This window comes from Corvus cornix, chromosome 20, assembly GCF_000738735.6.
Source record: "Corvus cornix cornix isolate S_Up_H32 chromosome 20, ASM73873v5, whole genome shotgun sequence".
Taxonomy (NCBI): domain Eukaryota; kingdom Metazoa; phylum Chordata; class Aves; order Passeriformes; family Corvidae; genus Corvus; species Corvus cornix.
In genome coordinates this window covers 5030512-5048339 of record NC_046349.1, presented here as the reverse complement: position 1 = coordinate 5048339, position 17828 = coordinate 5030512, and the positions used below count along the sequence as shown (strand labels likewise).

Here is a 17828-nt window from a genome sequence, read left to right as displayed (position 1 = left end):
TTTTAGCTCCCTGGACAAACCACCACTGAAGGAATTGGAAGTGGAAATATATTGACAACTCTGCTGTTGGAAAGGAGAAAGGTAAAAGAATACTAAAAAGGGTAAAAGACATCCAAACTGCAGCACTTCTAAAAATTCTGGTCCAAGTTTTCTTTATCAGTATTATTTGCCTGATCCAGCGTGATTTGCCAGAAGCTTCCCACCAGCTGTAGGGAGACAAAGGACAGGTCAGCAGAAGGATGTGAGCAACCAGGAATGAGAGAATGCTACATAAAGCAGTGCAATTCCTGCAGGAATTCATCTTCACAGAGGGCTTTGGCTGCAGATGGACCAGGACTTGTGGGTGAGCTCAGGGATGTCCTGTGCACCCCTGGGAAGTTAAAGACATGGCACAGGAGTGTTTCCAAAGGAAAGCCCAGGATTTTCCCTCAACTAAAAAACAGGACAAAGCACCCGAATGCGTGAAAAATGCACTCATTAAGGATCTAATTTTTAAAAGGAAGAGTTGTATAAATGACCTAATAAAAAAGTGATCTAATTGTTTCCACAACTGCTTCTGAAATTGCCAGGGCCTTTTCTCCTTGCTTGTCATTGTTTGTGGAGTCATAAATCACAACCCAGGAGATCACTCAGCTCCTGACAATCTGCAGCCATACTACCAGGTCTTGTGTTCGGCCAGGCCACGAGCACTGACAAGCTGTTACTTAAGCAGCTGACAGGTTCAAAATAGCACTAACTACAAGGATTTCACCAAGTAAAGAGATTTTAATTTATTTTTTACATGCTTATCTTCTGCCCCTGTTGTAAGCACTGTCAGAAAACATGGTACTCCCCTGTAGGTGCTGCCAATTCCCATTGTGACATCTAACATGAATATGAATTTTCCACTGTGCTATTTCTTGAAATATTGATGCAATTTCATGAGGCAGGTAAAGTTCTCTGGTTTTGAAGGGCGTTTATTAAAAAAAAGTCTTCCATGTGTTAGATGGAGGGTGTTTCCCTACTTCAACTGCTGAAATAGGCTTTGTCAAAAAAGAAAACCACAGAAAGCTGACATCTGCAACTCACACCTTCAAATTTTTTGGTGGCTGTCTCTGGATTTGCCCTTGGTGGTACTTGGATGCTGGCAGCCAGCATGGTTCCCTGGGAGTGAGGTACTGGAGCCAGAGCTACCCTGGTTGGGATCAGCAGGGAAAGCCGCCCGTCCTGTTCAGCTGCCAGAGCAGTGGCGGTGGAGCAAAGCAAGCAGCATTACTGGCCACAAAGACAGGGTGATGACAGACATGTTTTAAATCCCAGCTACCCAACAACAGTAGGTGTTTCACAAATGGGATCCTTCAGCTGACAAACGCCCTTCTCTCTTTTGTTCCTCAAAAAAAATTGAGCTTGCCCGTTTCGCAGCTGTATCCCATTCCCTGGTCAGCCTTGCAAATGTGTTTTGACATTGCTCAGTGAACCTGGGCCATATTTTAAACACACGGTTATGGAAACTGGAGTGCATCCAGCGCTGCAAAATTCCACACTGGAATTTCTTCTCTCGTATCAACAGCAGAAAATGCCCTTCCTAAACCACTTCACAAATAATCACACAATTCATAAAGTTCAAACTCGTTCCTCTAGGAAGTCTCTTGGATTTAATGACATTAAACAACAAATTTGATGGTAGATACTAAGCAGAACCCCTAACCAAACCCCTTTGGCAGTCATTCCTTTTGGGATGGTCATCCCATAGGCTGCAGCTTCTTTCTTTGAAGAAACTCTCCCATGCCCAGGGAAAGTAATAAAACCAGTTTTTTCAATGAATCATCAGAAGGTGACCTAACCTTTGCTCAGAAGGAACAAGCACCTGACAGAAAGTTGGGGCCAAGGAATCAACCTTCCTGACCCATGCAAGAGATACCAAGAATTGAATGAATAACCGAGCATTGGCAAGGGCAGAGCTGGTGTTGTGGTGAACTTCTAACTCAGCTGCATTGGAAATTAAATGGGGAGTTACCTGTGGGGGAGTAAAAGTTGGACAATTTTCTTCATAGTCGGAAAAGTGAAGAAAAGGAAAGGGGAAAAGGATTGTAGTAATCTTATTGTGCAGTGTTTTGGGGTTTCTTTGGGGGTTTTTGTCCTCTAAATACAATTTTGGCCTGATTTCATGAAGCCCTGGTGCACAAGCAGAGGACACTGGTGGGCAGTGTGCTAGGTAGGTGCCAAGCACTGAGCTTAGACTTTTCCAAAACCTTGACTGGAGAGCAAAGCCAAGTAACTCCTCACAGCCAGGAATGGGGAGGATATACTTATGGGAGGGCTGCACATTGCAGGACAGTTTCCTGTGCCCTCCCAGCTCAGGTACAGAAGAAGAAAATTTTGCTTGCAGATAAATCCATTGAAGGTCAAGTCCTCCCGCCCAGTGTAGTCTTTGCAAAACAAACAAACAACAAATGCAAGGATTCTTTGCAAACACAGCACAGTAGTAACTGTGAGACTCTGCTTCCTTTCCACTTTTGGCAGAGCATTATTTCGTCCAAGTTCAGACCTGGATACAGTTTTTTCCCCACTGAATTCAAAGGCAAATTGCACAGCTGGCCCAGACTCCAGTCTGCTCTACACAGAATCGACCTGCCTTAGAGGAAGATCAGATCTCTGCTCCTGATGCTCAGTAGCCAGAGGGAAACACGAGGGCAGCTGGTCAGGAGCTGCTCTGTGAGACCCCGTGAGGCACCAAGCGCAGCCGAGCAGCGGCACCGTGCCCTGGGCTCTGCGTGGAGGAGCCTTGGGAGCACTTAGGACAACCTGGCATGGAGCAAGGTGTCAGTCATCCTTATTCCTAAACAGAGAGCGAGCCCATGTGTCAGGGCAGTCCAGGGCAAAGGCTGATGCACACAAAGCAGAGAGCTGCTGTCAGAGTCACCTTCCCGCAAAGGAGTGAAGTACTGTGGGACAGCAGCAGCCCTGCATACTCACCTTTATTTAGATGTTTGGTGATTGAGCAGTAATATCCCAGCTCTTCCATAGGAGATTTTTAGCCTCTTTCATAAGATACTTTTAGCCAGTTAAAGAGGTCAAATGGCATGACCAAGGCCAGAGAGGAAATCAGTGGCAGAGCAAAAAACCTGATTCTTCTCCCACACCTCCCCCGGTTCCATTAATTGCTCAAACTTGTGGAGGGCTGTGCTTAAAGACACCAACAGGAGTTTCAGTGGTTTGAAGGTCAGGCCCAAGCACAGCAATACCCTGGGGCAAAAGTATGTTTCTCCTCTCCCTTCCCTGCAGCAAGTGTGTATTCCAACACCCTCAGCAGAGGAGGTTACTCCTTCACTGGAGTCCCTTGAATAAAGAGACGCTTCTGGGAACACACTGAGCAAATGGGTTATTTTGAAAGGACAAGTTAGCTCTATAATTTGCCTTCACAATGTGTTCTGCACTCTAATTACAAATGCAAACACAGTAATTGAGAACAGCATCATAAAACTCTTAAGGAAGCCATAAGTGATATAATACATGGACATGTTTACCATTTGGTGCAGCAGGATGCCTCTGTGATGTTTTCCCCATGTTTAAACAGGGTGGAGATTTGCTTTTCTTTCATAAAGTTAATTCTATGACAGCAATTCTTCCCTCAGCCTCCCCACTCCTGAGCCTGGCTCAATTAAAATACAGCTTTCAGGAAACATTTCTTCTTTTTTCCCAAGTGAGAAAAACCTCTCTTTCTTTTGAAAGATATAAAATTATTAATTTGAGCTATTCCAAAGGAAAGAAAAAAGGGAAGATATTAGTGTGTTCTCTGCCTATGATATCCCACTCTTGCCCTCAACAGCAAATAATTCATCAGGGTGAAGTGTAGAAAGGACTGGGGGGCTGCATTGCTACTCCCCCACCTAAAGTCTCCTTGGGGAGCCTTCAGCCTTTCCCATGGTTCACAGGAGAGAGGATCCCCACAGAGTTTTCCTTCAGGTACCCACTGCCTGGATAGTGCAGGCAGTCACTGGCTCTTGGTGCTCTCCACCCACTGAATGCCCTGTGTTGGGGCGTGGAGAAGAGTTCAGAGCTCCAGTTTGTCCCAGTTCAAGGAGGGTGAGTGGCTTAGGCCAGTGAATGGCCAGTGAAGTCAGGTGAGCTGCTCACAGGCTGGATGAGAGCTTTCTGCATGGATGGACAGCAGGAGGGTCTACAACACCCTGCACAAGGTGCATTCCCACATTCCTGTCTTCATCCACCTTGCCCTTCTACCCCTCCTTTTCCATCATCTCCTGGGTCACCCTCCCCATGTCAGCCTGGGGTCCTGCTCCAAGCAAGTCTTTGAATCAAGGCAAAGTCCATGGGCCTCAAAAGTCTTCCCAGAAAAAAACACAGAGAAGTGCAAAATCAAACATTATATCAGCCCTGCCCTCTGGAAAGCAGCTTTGGGATGCTGGGTGGTGGGGAGGAGTGACCAGGAGGATGCACAGCACCTCAGGGAGTCCTGCAAGAGGAGCCGTGGGACCAACCCTCTCACAGAGGAGCCAGGTAGCAGCACTGACAAATAAACTGAGAGAGGATTAGGGCTGAGTGTGCACTGACAGGATCCTACAAGCTCACCTAAGCTTAACAACTGCTAAATAACATGACAAATCATGTGATTCAAACCAGAACAGTTCAACCTGCCTTTCGAGATCAATGAAGACGTGTGTCCTCTCTGCAGCTCGCTCTGGCTCACACGTGCACACCCTGTCTCTTTAGATTTGCTGAAAGCTGCTATGGCCTGATTTTCAGAGGTGCTGAGTGCCTGCAACTCATCATGACAGGCTATACATCAAATCCATCACCTCTTGGGAAACTTGATTACCCTAGTGGAAACCCTCATTTCAAGCATTTAACTGGTTCCTACTGGTTTCAGCTGGTCAGCTCGGTTTTGGAATGGATCACTCAGTTTGGATTGTACTAATCCTTCAGGAGAAATAAATCCAAATCCATGTAGACCAGTGAAGGAATCCACTAGTAAGGTATCAATTTAAAAAAAAAAATTCTATTTTTAAAACACTGAACCAATAAAAATAACTCACACTTGGCTGGTTAGAGCTGTTCATCAGGTGACTTGCTGAACAGATGTCTCCAGCTGGGAATTCTTGGATGAAATTCTCCATCTTTCCCTTTTTTTTAGAAGTCAGTTATTAAAGAAGTACATTAGAGGCTTGAAACGTGTTAATTCAAGCCAGGAAAACAACACAAAACAGAAACTACACATACATTGCCAAGAGAGAGGTTGCTGAGGTGTAATCACAGCTTTAAGGGGTGAAGCTCTTTATCTGGATGTGTGAAGGATGAAAACACACTTATTAAAGCCCCTGCAGATACAGAGTTAATGCTGAAGATAAACAGGGCACTCACACTGAAAGCCTGGAGAATCTTAGAGATGTTGTCCAGGAGACTCTAATCTGTTTTTTCACAATGCTCAGAAAATGTATAAAGTGGTGATTAATTCTGTAGGTGGAGATTAGTTCACAGATATTAGGGAATATTTTTTCCTAAATTTTCAGCCATGTTGGGTATTAATATGTGTATTTTTAAAACCTAATGGATGTCCATGTTACTGTTAGGCAAAGAGGGATAACTAAACCTGCTGGAGCATGGGCATTTACTGATTGCTGCAGGAGCTCTTTTCTACCTTACAGGGTATGGGCTGGAAATTTTGGTGTGCTTTTGTCTCCACTAACATATGAGGAATTGATCCTGGTAGAGGAAAACAGGAAGAAATTATCTCCCTTGGTACAGCAAACCTGCAATGCCCCATAGGATTGCTGTTAAAATAGACACAGAAATGAAAACCTTCCCAGACCAGCTTCTCTTTTGCAGCAGCCTGTGCTCACCTCGCACTGCCCCTCTCCTTGCTGCACTCTCCTGTGGCCCTCTCCCAGCCAAGGGAACAGAGTCACTGTTTATGGGATCCCAGGATGGTCCATGGCTGATTTGGCTGCAGAGCATCCAGCCTCAGAAACGGTGAGAATTTGCAGCACCGCTGTGCTGTCAGCTCTCCTGCACAAACTCATTTAACCATTCTGCAGAGGAGCTCTGGAAGTAAAGCAATAGTTACAGAGGAACTGCAGCTTGTCCCAGGGGCAGCAGGCAGCGCCACGAGCCCTCCCCATGTCCTGGCCCAGCCGTGTCAGATCCATTTCCCTCGGACCCTCCTAAGGATTTAGGTGGTTGCCAGTGATGGGAAACATCTCCAGCTTTTCTAGGGACTGGAGGTCTAGGGAGATCTAAGCTGGGAGGTGTTTGTGACCCACAGCAACCACAGACACACAGGCTAAAACCCAGTTTTATTTCCTAAAGATAAAAGGACAAGTTGCACTGTGATCCAAATATCTTGTTTGGACAAACGGAGCAGAATTTACACTCTGAGTCTGATTTTAAATCATCTGGTCTGGGGCTATTCAAGGCTGTGGATCTCTTTATATGTAGAAGAAACAAAAATCAGGAGCCTTTTATTTTCTCCTGTCTGGGTAACAGCTGAATACATGTTCCTCAGACTAACAGGGAAAGCAAACAGAAGCATTTCCCCTGAATTGTTCCCTTTCTTTTTCTCTCTTCTTTTCCCTTCACATATTTAGGACTTAAAAATATTTGGGAATGAAGGTGGAAGCTTGCAGAAGCCACCCCATTTCCAGTTTGGCTCATATTTACTTCTCAGAAATGCACAAAAGGACTTTAATTAAACTGCATAACAGGCTTCTACTAAATACTTCCTCACCTTTCTCCTGCACCTGGATCTATATGGAGGGGCTAGTGAAGGAAGATAGCTGAATTCCTTAGGTGAATAGAGAGCTTCATTCCCAAAGGGCACAACAAACCTGATCCTTCCTCTTCTGATCAACAAGAGCACAGAAGCTGCAAACCTGACCAGTACATCAAAAAGGAGCTTGAAAAATACTTTGAGCAAAAAATGCTAACGGTGCATCCTTCTCCTGTAACTGCACTGATATTAAATCAGGAAACAGTACGGAACAACCACAAATACATATATACAGGGGCTGTCAAACCTGAAACAAAACCAAATCCCTAATGGGCACTAAAGGTGGAAAGAGCAAAAAGAATATCCAGTATAGGCTTTATGATTATATTTAAATCCTTATGCAGCAAATGCTGGAAAGGGAATTCCAAAAATTTTCTCTATATAAGCAGTTTTTTTGAATCCAGGACTTTGTGCAATGAAAAGGAATTACAAATCAGTGTGAATGAAAGGGTACAGGTCCCCAGCGGGTGTTGGATCATGCCTGTGGACTCCTGAGCAGCACCAACAGCCCCCTGATCCTGCAAGGGCCCAGGGATGTACCCAGGCCTGCAGGGAGCAGCCTTTCTGCTGCCACGGACATTGAACCTGCAGCAACACCGTCTTTCTGAAAAGATGCTTCTGTGGTCCTGGGTTTCCTCAAGCACAACTGAGGCCAGAACTTCCTTCCTGCCTGCTGAAGATCTGATCATCAAGAAAGCCTCCCACAGAGCTCCTTGGAAAAACAGGCAACAGACTATGGCCAGAAAAGGATGCTGACCTTTTCTGGAAGATCTCCTGGCTTCTCGTGATTTTGTGACATTGGGCTCCAGGACACCTTCCCTGTCTCCCTGACATCTCCCTTTTCTATCTCTCTCTTGTCCAAGGGAACTAAAAACCCTTGTACCTTTTCCACCCAGACATCTGTACACCCGGACATCTGAAATCACAGGAGAAGCAGATGAGCAGGAGAGAATTTTTTCTCTAGTAAGATGTGGTCCAAGTTCTGAAGTGTTTGAAAAGTCTTTGAATGACACAAAATGGTGTTGCAATATACAGGTGCAGCAATTACAGTTCTTCAGCTTCTACTGGCTACTTCAGTCTCCAAAGGCAACTTCTGATCACTCAGAAAGGTTTTGGTGCTGTTTATTAGCTACAAGCTCCTAAAAGGGCTCACATAGTGAGTTCAAGATGCCATGGTTCAAGTGGGAAGCAGGACTCAGCCAAGCACAAGAGGAAGGCTGGTCCTAGCAAGGTTCAAATGGGGGATGTTGTGCTCCTGGATGAGGTGTATCTGCTAGAAACAATTTTCACCATGATGGCAAGGGGAATAATAACAAGGGCATGTATTGGAGATGGGGGCTAGGATGAGACTGCAGAGTTTGGAAACGCTGAGAAAGCGACAAATTATTCTGAAAACAAGTTTGGACCGATACATTCATGGTATGACGGGGCTAAGGCTGAAAGAAATAACGAGAAACAGAATGTTCCTGCTCTCTGCTTGCCTCCCTGCCGAAGGCACTCTTGTAGGAGAGGGTGAAATGAAGCCATTTGGTTTGGAAGTCATCCTTTCTCACCCCCCCCCTTCCCAATCCCGGAGCGCAGCGAGACCCTGAGCCAACTGCAGAGGGTGCCACGGAGGGCTTGTGCTTCTTTGCCTGCACAGGAAGGCAGGACTCGGGCACAGCAGCAGCAGCAGCCGCTCCCCTCCAGTCCCCCCGGGCCGCGCAGCTGTCCCGGGCTAACCCCGAGCAGCCGAGGGCACCGGGGGGGCCGTTCCCCCCTCTAAAAAGAAAATAATCCCCACTGCCCGGGTCCAGCATCCTCCGAACCTCGCCGGGACGGGAGCTGGGCATCACTCCAACATGCGCTGGTGCGGTGCCCACCGGGGTTACCCCCATCAGAAGCCGTCGCTCCCCCCTTCCGTCCGCATCAATCCCCCCCAAGGAGCGCTGCTGTGTTTGGGGGTGTGTGTGCTTGTATGGCAGGGCCGGCGGGGCCGGGCACCGCTCGGGAGGACCCTCCGGGCAGTGACACGGGCACAGCAGGGCTCACGGGCCGCCTTAATAGTGGGGCGTTCAAATCGCCCCCTAAATCCCCCTGTCCCGTACAGCAACACCCGTCCGGGAGCACTCACGACCCCCGCGACCGAGCGAACCCCAAAGCCGCCGCCCGCACACCCTGACCCGCGCTGCTCAGCGGGGATTTAACGCTGGACCCTGCAAAATCTCGGGAAAGAAAAATACCCGCCTAGATACCTACCCTTCTGAAGTGTTGCTCCGCTCCCTTCTCCCAGATCCACTTGTGAAAACGTGTCTAGAGTTAGTACTGGGATTTGCCCCGCTCTTAACTGGTTCAGGCTAAAATCTGAAGAGGTCCCAGTTAACCCAGAAGGGTTCAATCGCTTGTTTTATACAGCAAAGCTGCTCTCTAGACTTTGTCCAAATAATGTTGCCCGCTTTACTTTAAGAATCCCCGCAGAAAAAGGAGAGCGAGGGGAAACAAAACCTTATGATTACCACTAGTAATTTAATCCTAAATTCGTGGGCCATTCCCATCAGCCCCAACAAGCAAACATCAACACTTTTCTTTCTCATGCACATGTATCTGAGATAGATGATTAACCAGGTCCCTCGCTGCTTACACAGGGGAAAAAATCCTGACATCCAGCACCGTGTCTGCCTGCGGTTTGGGAAATTAAAAATCAAGCGAGGGGAGGTAGGAATTAGGAAAGTGATGCTCTTTTCCTCTATCAGTGCCGGCTGCCAGCCCCGGATAATTTAGGTTTGGGTCTGTGCTCGTTAACAAAACTCCCATTTCAGTCAACATATCCCGCTGAAGTTATGGGATTATAAAAAAGCTAATTCTGGGGCAAAAGTAGCAGTCAGCTACCAAACCCGAGGAGTTCGAGCATGGAAACTGCACACATAACAGTCGTCTTAATTTTCATCTGAGTACCTATACCTGCTGTTTCTAAGAACTGGGGATTGGGATGCCAACGTAATAAAATTCCCTTTCTAAACGTCGCTTACCCAATTTAGGCAGAGCCCTACCTGAACAAACACGGGTAGGTATCTGTATGTTGCAGTTTTAAGGCAGAGATTTAAAATCTCCGTGGCTCCAGGACCCCAACTGCCCTGCCCTGGGCGGATGTGCCGGCTGGAGCTGATCTGAAATGACATTATCATTTTCTCTGAACTCGTCCCGATTTTGGCCAGGAGTTTGCGGAAGGCAGGGGGAAGTGGAGGGAGAGCGGGAAGAAGTAATTTTTTTCCTCGAAACGAACCTTGAAAAACCGGATCTTAAAATGTAAAAAGAAAAAAAAATTAAAGCAGCTCGATTAGCGGTTTTCGGATGCTGGAAGAAGGTGTCAATTAAACAAAAATTGCCCGGAGTGCTCGGCGGGGAGGCGAGCTGCGGGGTCGGGCAGGTGGGAGCGTCTTCTTCCTCCTGCGCGGGTGCGGAGGAGACGGGGAATCCTTCCCGCCGGAGCCGGCAGCCGCCGCTTTGCCCCGCGGTGGCTTTTAGGGTGCGGGGGCCGGGGTGCGCAGAGTGCTCCCTCCCCGTGCGCGCAGCACCGCGGCCGAGCCGATGGGAAACACTTCTGAGCTGCCTCGTTGGGCTATTCAGCCCAGGAATCCTTCTCCAGCAGCACTATTTCTTCCCCAATCCTTGTTAAAAAAAAAAAAAAAAATAAAAAAAATATATATATATATTTATATATATATTTATATATACATTTATATATACATATAATTTAAAATGTACATAGGAGCAACGCCCCTAACATATAAATCCCATTGAGAATAACCTTTGGTGGCCGAACTAAAAACGACAGTGAACAACTGGCGATTCGGGGCACGAAGCGGTTCTGACTTCAGTCAGCAGCTTAATGCCACAAGTTTTGTGGGATGTATTTTTGAAAGGGGAGCGAGGCATGGAAGAGCAAAGAAACGGACCCAGGAAGTGCCCCGAAATTTTAAGACTGTGAGGATGAACGCTGAAAACCGATCTGTAATTCACAGCTTAAAAGATTAAGGAAAGGGACAGAGTGTGTATGGGCAGGGAGATAATCAGATCAATGCTTCCCTCCGCCTTTCAGTAGCTCCACCTTGTGAATATACCTCAGTAATTATGAGAGGAAAAAGTATTATCCATCTACTGGCACATTTTGCAGGGCTGCATCCAGGCTTCCCAAGCTCTCGCCAGGGTCCCCTTTCTTTCAGTGGCAACGATAACGTTTAACGTGCAGGTAAAAATAAAGCTCTCCCCAAGCAGCTTCCAGGACCTCAGAAATAACAAGTCCAGCGGACCCACACGAGGGACTTTCGGCAGCCCCCAGTCCCCGGGGAGGCGGCAGCCGCCGGACGGGGACCTCCGAGCTCCGTGCCCGGTCCGCTCTGTCCCGCCCGGCGCCGGCGGACCCCTCCGTAGAGGGGCACGGCGGGGCTCCCCGCCTCGCTGCGCCTCGGGGCCGCTCGTTAACAGCGAAAAGCCGGCGATTTCCCAAATCTAGGACTGCTGGGAAGCCGGCAGCGCGGTGGCCGTGCGGACCCCGGGGCCCCCCACACCGCCGGGGCCGCGCTGCCCGTGGGGGATGCGGGGCAAAGGGAGCGGCCCCGGGTCTGTGGGTGCGTTCCACGCCTGTCCTCCCCTACACGCGTTCGGAGCAGCGCGACCTGCGGAGAGAGATCTGCGTGCTCCCGGGAGCGCAGCCCCGCTTCGGCCGGGATCGGGATGCGGAGGCAGCGCTCACTCCTGGGAGCGCGGTGTGGAGAGCGCCGGAGCCGGCCGCTCTCGGGGACTATCGACTGAGAGTTCTGTCCCCTCCAAATGTCGTGGGGAAACACGCACACAAGGCATTGCCACACGAAATTAAACCCCGGCGCGCCTGTGCTGCGAAAGAGGATTTGGATGAATTCTCCCTGCCTGGTTTCCTCCTCTTCCCTCCAACGCGCTGCCAGAGGGACCCCCTGGAATTTCTTTTTGGGGAAAGGGAGGACTTTGCGCGACTTTTGCCTCCCTGGTTCCCTGCGCGGCTGCGGCCGGCTCTGCGGAGATGCGGAGGAGCGGAACAAGCGGGTCGGGGCTGTGGTTATCGCCGCGGAGCTGGCGGGGGGTCCCTCAGGGACGGACTCCCACAGGGAGATCTCCGCTTGGGGACTCCGTAGTGTTGTCCCGGCTCCAGAAAGGCAGTTCCCTGCTCATAAATTTCGGGGAAGCAGACAGATCTTGAACTTTTTTTGTTCTTTGGCTAAATAAATGGGGGGTGGGAGAGTGATACGGGGGATTCTGAGGTGCAGAGCAGGAGGCGCAGCTCCGGAGCGGCGCGGCCAGGCGGGGACGGGGCAGCCCCGCTCCCGCGGCCGCTCCCGCATCGCTCCGGTCCCGCACGCCCGTCCCCTTTTTCCGGGTGTTTTCTCCCGGTGAAAAGTAGTTGTTATTCTAAAAATGGACACTTGGGGTCGCACTTTCTGTCTGTTTGAGCATGAAAGCGGTGTAAAAAGAAGCCCTAATCTCCCTTAATCGTTACAAAATGTTAAAAAAAAAAAAATCCTGTTACTGGACCAAAAAAAAAAAAAAAAAAAAGAAACTAAGAAACCTTACAAACCGAATACTCCTTTGCATGCAGTCTCTCTCTCAGGGAACAGCAGAGGAAAGCAAACACGGTCCTCTCAGAACCGGAATGTAATTATATTTTCTCCCTTCTCTCCCTAATATTTGCAATTGTCTGTGTCAATGCCTTTGCTTTACTTTAGGGAGAGATTTGCTTCCTGTAACCGGGAGGATTTCCCCGGTTGTAAACGAAGCGCTGACAGCCCTGCCGAGCCGGTGCTTCCCGCGCTCCCGGCTCCCCGCGCATCCCCCTCGGCGCCTCCCGCAGCCCAGCACTCGCTCCCGGCCGGACCCGCTGCGCGTCCGCGGCCGGTTCTCCCTCGGTACGTTCGCACCGGGGACGCTTACATAAAGTTGAAAGGGTGGATGCGTGTGCGTGGCACGGGGGGAAGCTCCCTGCCTTGAGATCCGCTACGGGACGGCAGCGGGCAAAAAGGGGCACTTTGTTATATTTAGAACAAAGGGACGGGCAGGATGTCCCCGAGTCCCCCTCCTCTGTGGGTTGCAGAGGCCGAAAAGGATGGGAGGAAGGGAGCAGAGAAATAAATAAATAAGTAAGTAAACAACAAAATAAATAAATAAATAACTGGGAAGGCGCGGGTGCGGGAGGGGGAGCCGGGGAGCGCCCGGAGGTGCGGGCTGGGAGCGGCGGGCGCTCAGCTGGCGCTGCGGAGCTGTCACGGCGCGGCCCGGCCCCGTCCCCGCCCCCGGCCCGCGTCCGCCCGGCCCCGCCGCCGCGCTGCCATTGGCGAGGCCGCCGCCGGCCCCGGCCCCCGCCGCGCTCTCGGCGGGCACGGCCGTATAAGAAGCCAAGGGGGGCTGCACTGTGATCACAGCTGCACAACGAGCGCTGGCGGCGGCAGCTACAGCAGAGACCTGGGCTGTGCTCGTCCCCCTTCTCCTCCTTTTTTTTTTTTTTTTTTCCTCCTCCTTCCCCTCCTTCCTCCTCCTCTTCCCTCCCCTTCGCCTGCGCTGCCAGAGCCACCGAAACTCCCGTGCAGAGCCCCGCCGCCGCCGGTAGCCCGTGCGCTGCCCCGGCGCTCGCTCGGGCTGGAAAGTTGCGGCAGGCTCCGGGCTCGGCTGCCGCGGGGAGGGGGCTCCGGACTTACAAAACCCGGCTGGGGGCACGGGCTGGGCGTTTACACCGACCTTCTTCTTCCTGCACAGACCCGAAGGCAGCATCTTTGTTTTGTTTTGCTTTTGCCCTTCCTGCTACCGCTCCTTTCTCCTTGCGACCGGGCGCCTCGGAGCCGGGAGCTGCCGCAGCCCGCGGTGCGGGGCGAACGCTGATACCGAGAGCCAGGAGCCAGCCAGGCGGCCCCGGGGGCCGGCTCGTCCTTGGCTTTGTTGCTCCGGACTGAAGAAGCTCCAGAAGCCGGGAGAAGGAGGCGGCGGAGGAGGGGGAGCAGAGGAAAGGAAGCGAGAGCTGAAAGCCAAAGTTGGTTTGGAATAGAGGAGCGCGGCCAGCCCTCTGCCAGACTGCGCGCTGGGGTGAAGTCTCCAGCCCCCTCCGCCGGGAGAGGTGCCCGCAAGACAGCGATGGCCGGAGAGCTCAGCATCGGAGCCGAGCTGCCCACTAGCCCGCTGGCCATGGAGTACGTGAACGACTTCGACTTGATGAAGTTCGACGTGAAGAAGGAGCCCCTGGGCAGGAACGACCGCTCGGGCAGGCACTGCACCCGCCTGCAGCCGGCCGGCTCCGTCTCCTCCACCCCCATCAGCACCCCCTGCAGCTCCGTGCCCTCCTCGCCCAGCTTCAGCCCCACCGAGCAGAAGACCCACTTGGAGGACCTGTACTGGATGGCCAACAGCTACCAGCAGATGAACCCCGAGGCGCTGAACCTCACCCCAGAGGACGCTGTCGAAGCCCTCATTGGGTCCCACCAGGTGTCCCAGCAGCTGCAGGGCTTTGAGGGCTTCCGGGCCCACCACCACCACCATCACCACCATCACCAACACCACCACCAGTATCCCGCAGTCACTCACGAAGACCTGGCCGGCAGCGGGCACCCTCACCATCACCACCATCATCACCACCAGGCCTCTCCCACTCCCTCCACCTCCTCCAGCTCCTCCCAGCAGCTCCAGAACTCACACCAGCAGCATCCCCCCTCCAGCAGCGTGGAGGACCGGTTCTCAGATGACCAGCTGGTCTCCATGTCTGTGAGGGAGCTCAACAGGCACCTCCGAGGCTTCACCAAAGATGAGGTGATCCGCCTCAAGCAGAAGAGGAGGACCTTGAAGAACAGGGGCTATGCCCAGTCCTGCAGGTATAAACGTGTCCAGCAGAAACACCACCTGGAGAACGAAAAGACCCAGCTCATTCAGCAGGTGGAACAGCTCAAGCAAGAAGTGACCCGGCTTGCCAGAGAGAGAGACGCCTACAAGCTGAAGTGTGAGAAACTTGCCAGCAATGGCTTCAGAGAGGCCGGCTCCACCAGTGACAACCCGTCTTCCCCTGAGTTCTTCCTGTGAGTGCTTAACAAAAATAATTAAAAAACAAACAAAAACCCCTCACCCCCCAAACCTGACCCCTGTCACCTTCCCCCCCCGCTCCCATCCTCCTCTGACATCTCCATCCATCCGTCTGCTTGACTAGAGAGAAAGGAGGAGAGAAAAATAGAGACTTGATTTTTTTTTTTTTTTTGCAGCATCCAGTCTTCTAGAGTAGCTGTGGGAAAAGTAGGCTGGGGGTGGGGATGGGAGAGGTAAAGTGCAACTTTTTGACTTTCGTGTGCAAGTTAGAGAGGGAGACAGAGGCAAAGGAGAAAAGGACAAGTGAAGCGTTTTATAGATCGCTTGCTTGCAGAGCGAGATGGACTTTAAAAGAATAATAATAAAAAAAGGACAATGAACAAGCCATCTATAACGTACTGCCTGCTTGGAAAGGGAGAGGACATATACAGCACCATCTCATGCACAATTTACCTGCTTGGAAAAAGAGAATAAATAAAAAGGACAATATATGCAAACTCTTCATATATTGCCTGCTTTGAGAAATAAGTTACAGGACTCAGATGGGACATTCAATCTAAGAAAAGAAAGAAAGAAAAAAACTCATCAGTTTTATTGCCTGCTTGATTATATAGAAAAAATACGAAAATCTGCATTAAAAATATTAATCCTGCATGCTGGACATGTATGGTAATAATTTCTATTTTGTACCATTTTCTTGTTTAACTATAGCATGTTGATCATCGATCATAGATTTCTGTTGTTGTTTTGTTTCATCAATAAGAAAAGCATCACAGGTTATCGAACTTTTTACTGCTTGTGCAGTTTTGTTCGTTGGTTTTGCTCTTGTTTTCTTTTATGGTTGTTAGCTTGTAAATATCTGCTACTTCAAACCGTACAGGAGAAAAATACACAAAAAACAAAATAACATTTCAGCAGGCTGGTTATACGGTTTGTTTGGTGTTAAAGAGATACTGAAAGAAAAAAAAAGTTATGGGCATTTTGCATTAGAAAAAAACCAACTTTGTATATCTGGTGCACTTTTAAGTTGTATTTTTTTTGTTAGTTTTCATTTTGGTTTTTGTTTGTTGGGGCAGAAGCAAAACCGCCTGAATAGCATTGACAAACCTAAACTTAACAGGGAAAAACTCTCCTCGGTCACTAGAACCTACTCCATGCCTTAAAGTGGCAGCGAAGCTCTTTCCTCCAGGACAATTCCCAGCCTGAGTGGTTAGGCTTGGCCAGATAGTTTCCCTTCTGATTGTACACTCAGGAAGCGAAGGACGGACGAGATACCAGTTCCATTTAAAAAACAACTGCCCCTAGATTTTCGGTAAATAAAGAGAAAAAACAACCCCAAACCCTCCTCGTTACGAGTCAAGTTGCGATAGCAGCGAGGGCTCCGTGTCGCCACTGAAGTTGGGTTTCTCAATGGCAGCAGCTGATGAGTGGGCTGGGAAAGCATATAATTCTAAAACTTTTTTTAGGAAGACATACCGCAACTTTTAAGTGTATTCTTTTGCAATGATTTGTAATCTGCTTCTCTGCTTCCCTATGCAGCGAGTGAAAGTTTTAGCCAAAATTTATTTGCAGTTGTATAGTAGTAGTAGTTTGGAGTCTTATGGGTGTTTTTATTACTTTTTTTTTTTTTTCCTCCTGCAGGTCAGTAAAAGGATTTACGTTGCACTGACAAAAATACCAAAATGAAAACTTATTTTTTAGTTTCCTTTTAGGATAGCTGGCACTGCTGGCCGGATGCATTTTAAGTTTGTATTAGTTTATAAATTAACAGTAATAACAAGATTGTAATGAACAGCATGGTGCTTGCAGTTTTAAATATTGTGGATATTAGTCATGCATCAGAAAACGATCTTTGGTTTTTACTGATTCAACTGTGTTGAAATCAAAACATTGCAGCAGCGGAAAAAAATTGTTTTTATTTCATGTAAAGTTCTGAAGGGATCAATTTCAAATCCTGCTTATGATATGAAAAATATTAAAAAACCTGGTCTATTGTAGTTTTATTCAGACTGGTTTCTGTTTTTGGTTATTAAAATTGTTTCCTATTTTGCTTATTAAAATCATTGAAATGGCATTTCTTGGAGGGACCTGCTTCTCTGACGTCGCGTGTTCCAAAAAAAAAAAAAAAAAAAAAGGAAAGAGGGGAAAAGTTGTGGCCCCGTCCCTGTCCTCACCCTGCTGCTGGCGCTGGGTTTGTGGGGGGCTGCGGCCCGGGGGGGGGCTCGGAGCTGCTTTGCCCACTCGGGAACGCTGCTGCTCGCAGGGTGGGAGCTCTCAGCCTTCGCCCTCCTGTGCTTGGGTCGGAGCTCGCCCGGGGCAGGGGGACCATCACCCCGAACCCTCCGGGGGCAGCGGAGTGCCGGGAGCCCCGCGCCGGGTCCGGCTCTGCCGGGGTGTCCCCCCGGCGTTCCGCTGCCCCGCCGGGAGCGGGACGGTCCGGCCTCAGCCACCCCCGGGCTGGGAGAGCGGGGAAGCACTAAGGGCAGGCATTTTTCTTTTTTTTTTTTCTTTTTTTTTTTCTTTTTTTTTTTTTTTTTTTTTTCCATTAGAAGAGGAGAGGTCTTGGACAAGTCTGTCCTTTCCCCAGCTCCTTTGGGATCCGGGGTGCTCATGCACTTCTCTCCAGCTTCACACTGTATTTATTCCGTTTTGGAGGGTTTTTGTTTTTGTTTTTTTTTTTTTTTTTTTTTCCTGCCGAAGACTCCTTAGATGCATGTGGAGAAGGGGAAAGATCTCTCCCCGCCACCCCCCAGTGCTCAGCACCTCGCAACCCCACCACCATCCATCAGCTGCTCTCAATGCAGAATAACCGCACAGTTCCCTAAATTGAAGGAGGAGGAGGTTAAAAATCGCCCCCGGTCCTTTCCTGGGTGCGGGAAAGGGACTCCCCGAGCCGGGTCGAAGCGTGTCTGAACGCTGCTGCTCTCAAAGTGTGAAAGCGGTGTTGAACTTTAAAGTCCTTTTAAAATGCAAGGTACCACACAACCAGAAAAAATAG

At 49.6% G+C, this 17828-nt stretch overlaps 1 protein-coding gene across 1 annotated transcript; it reads left to right on the top strand.

Moving 5' to 3' along the window:
* Positions 1-13178: 13178 nt before the first annotated feature.
* MAFB (MAF bZIP transcription factor B) lies at positions 13179-16904 on the top strand. The gene has a single exon (XM_010397026.2). It carries the CDS (start codon positions 13895-13897, stop codon positions 14828-14830), a length of 936 nt encoding a protein of 311 aa, XP_010395328.1. The 5' UTR covers positions 13179-13894; the 3' UTR covers positions 14831-16904.
* Positions 16905-17828: the final 924 nt, after the last annotated feature.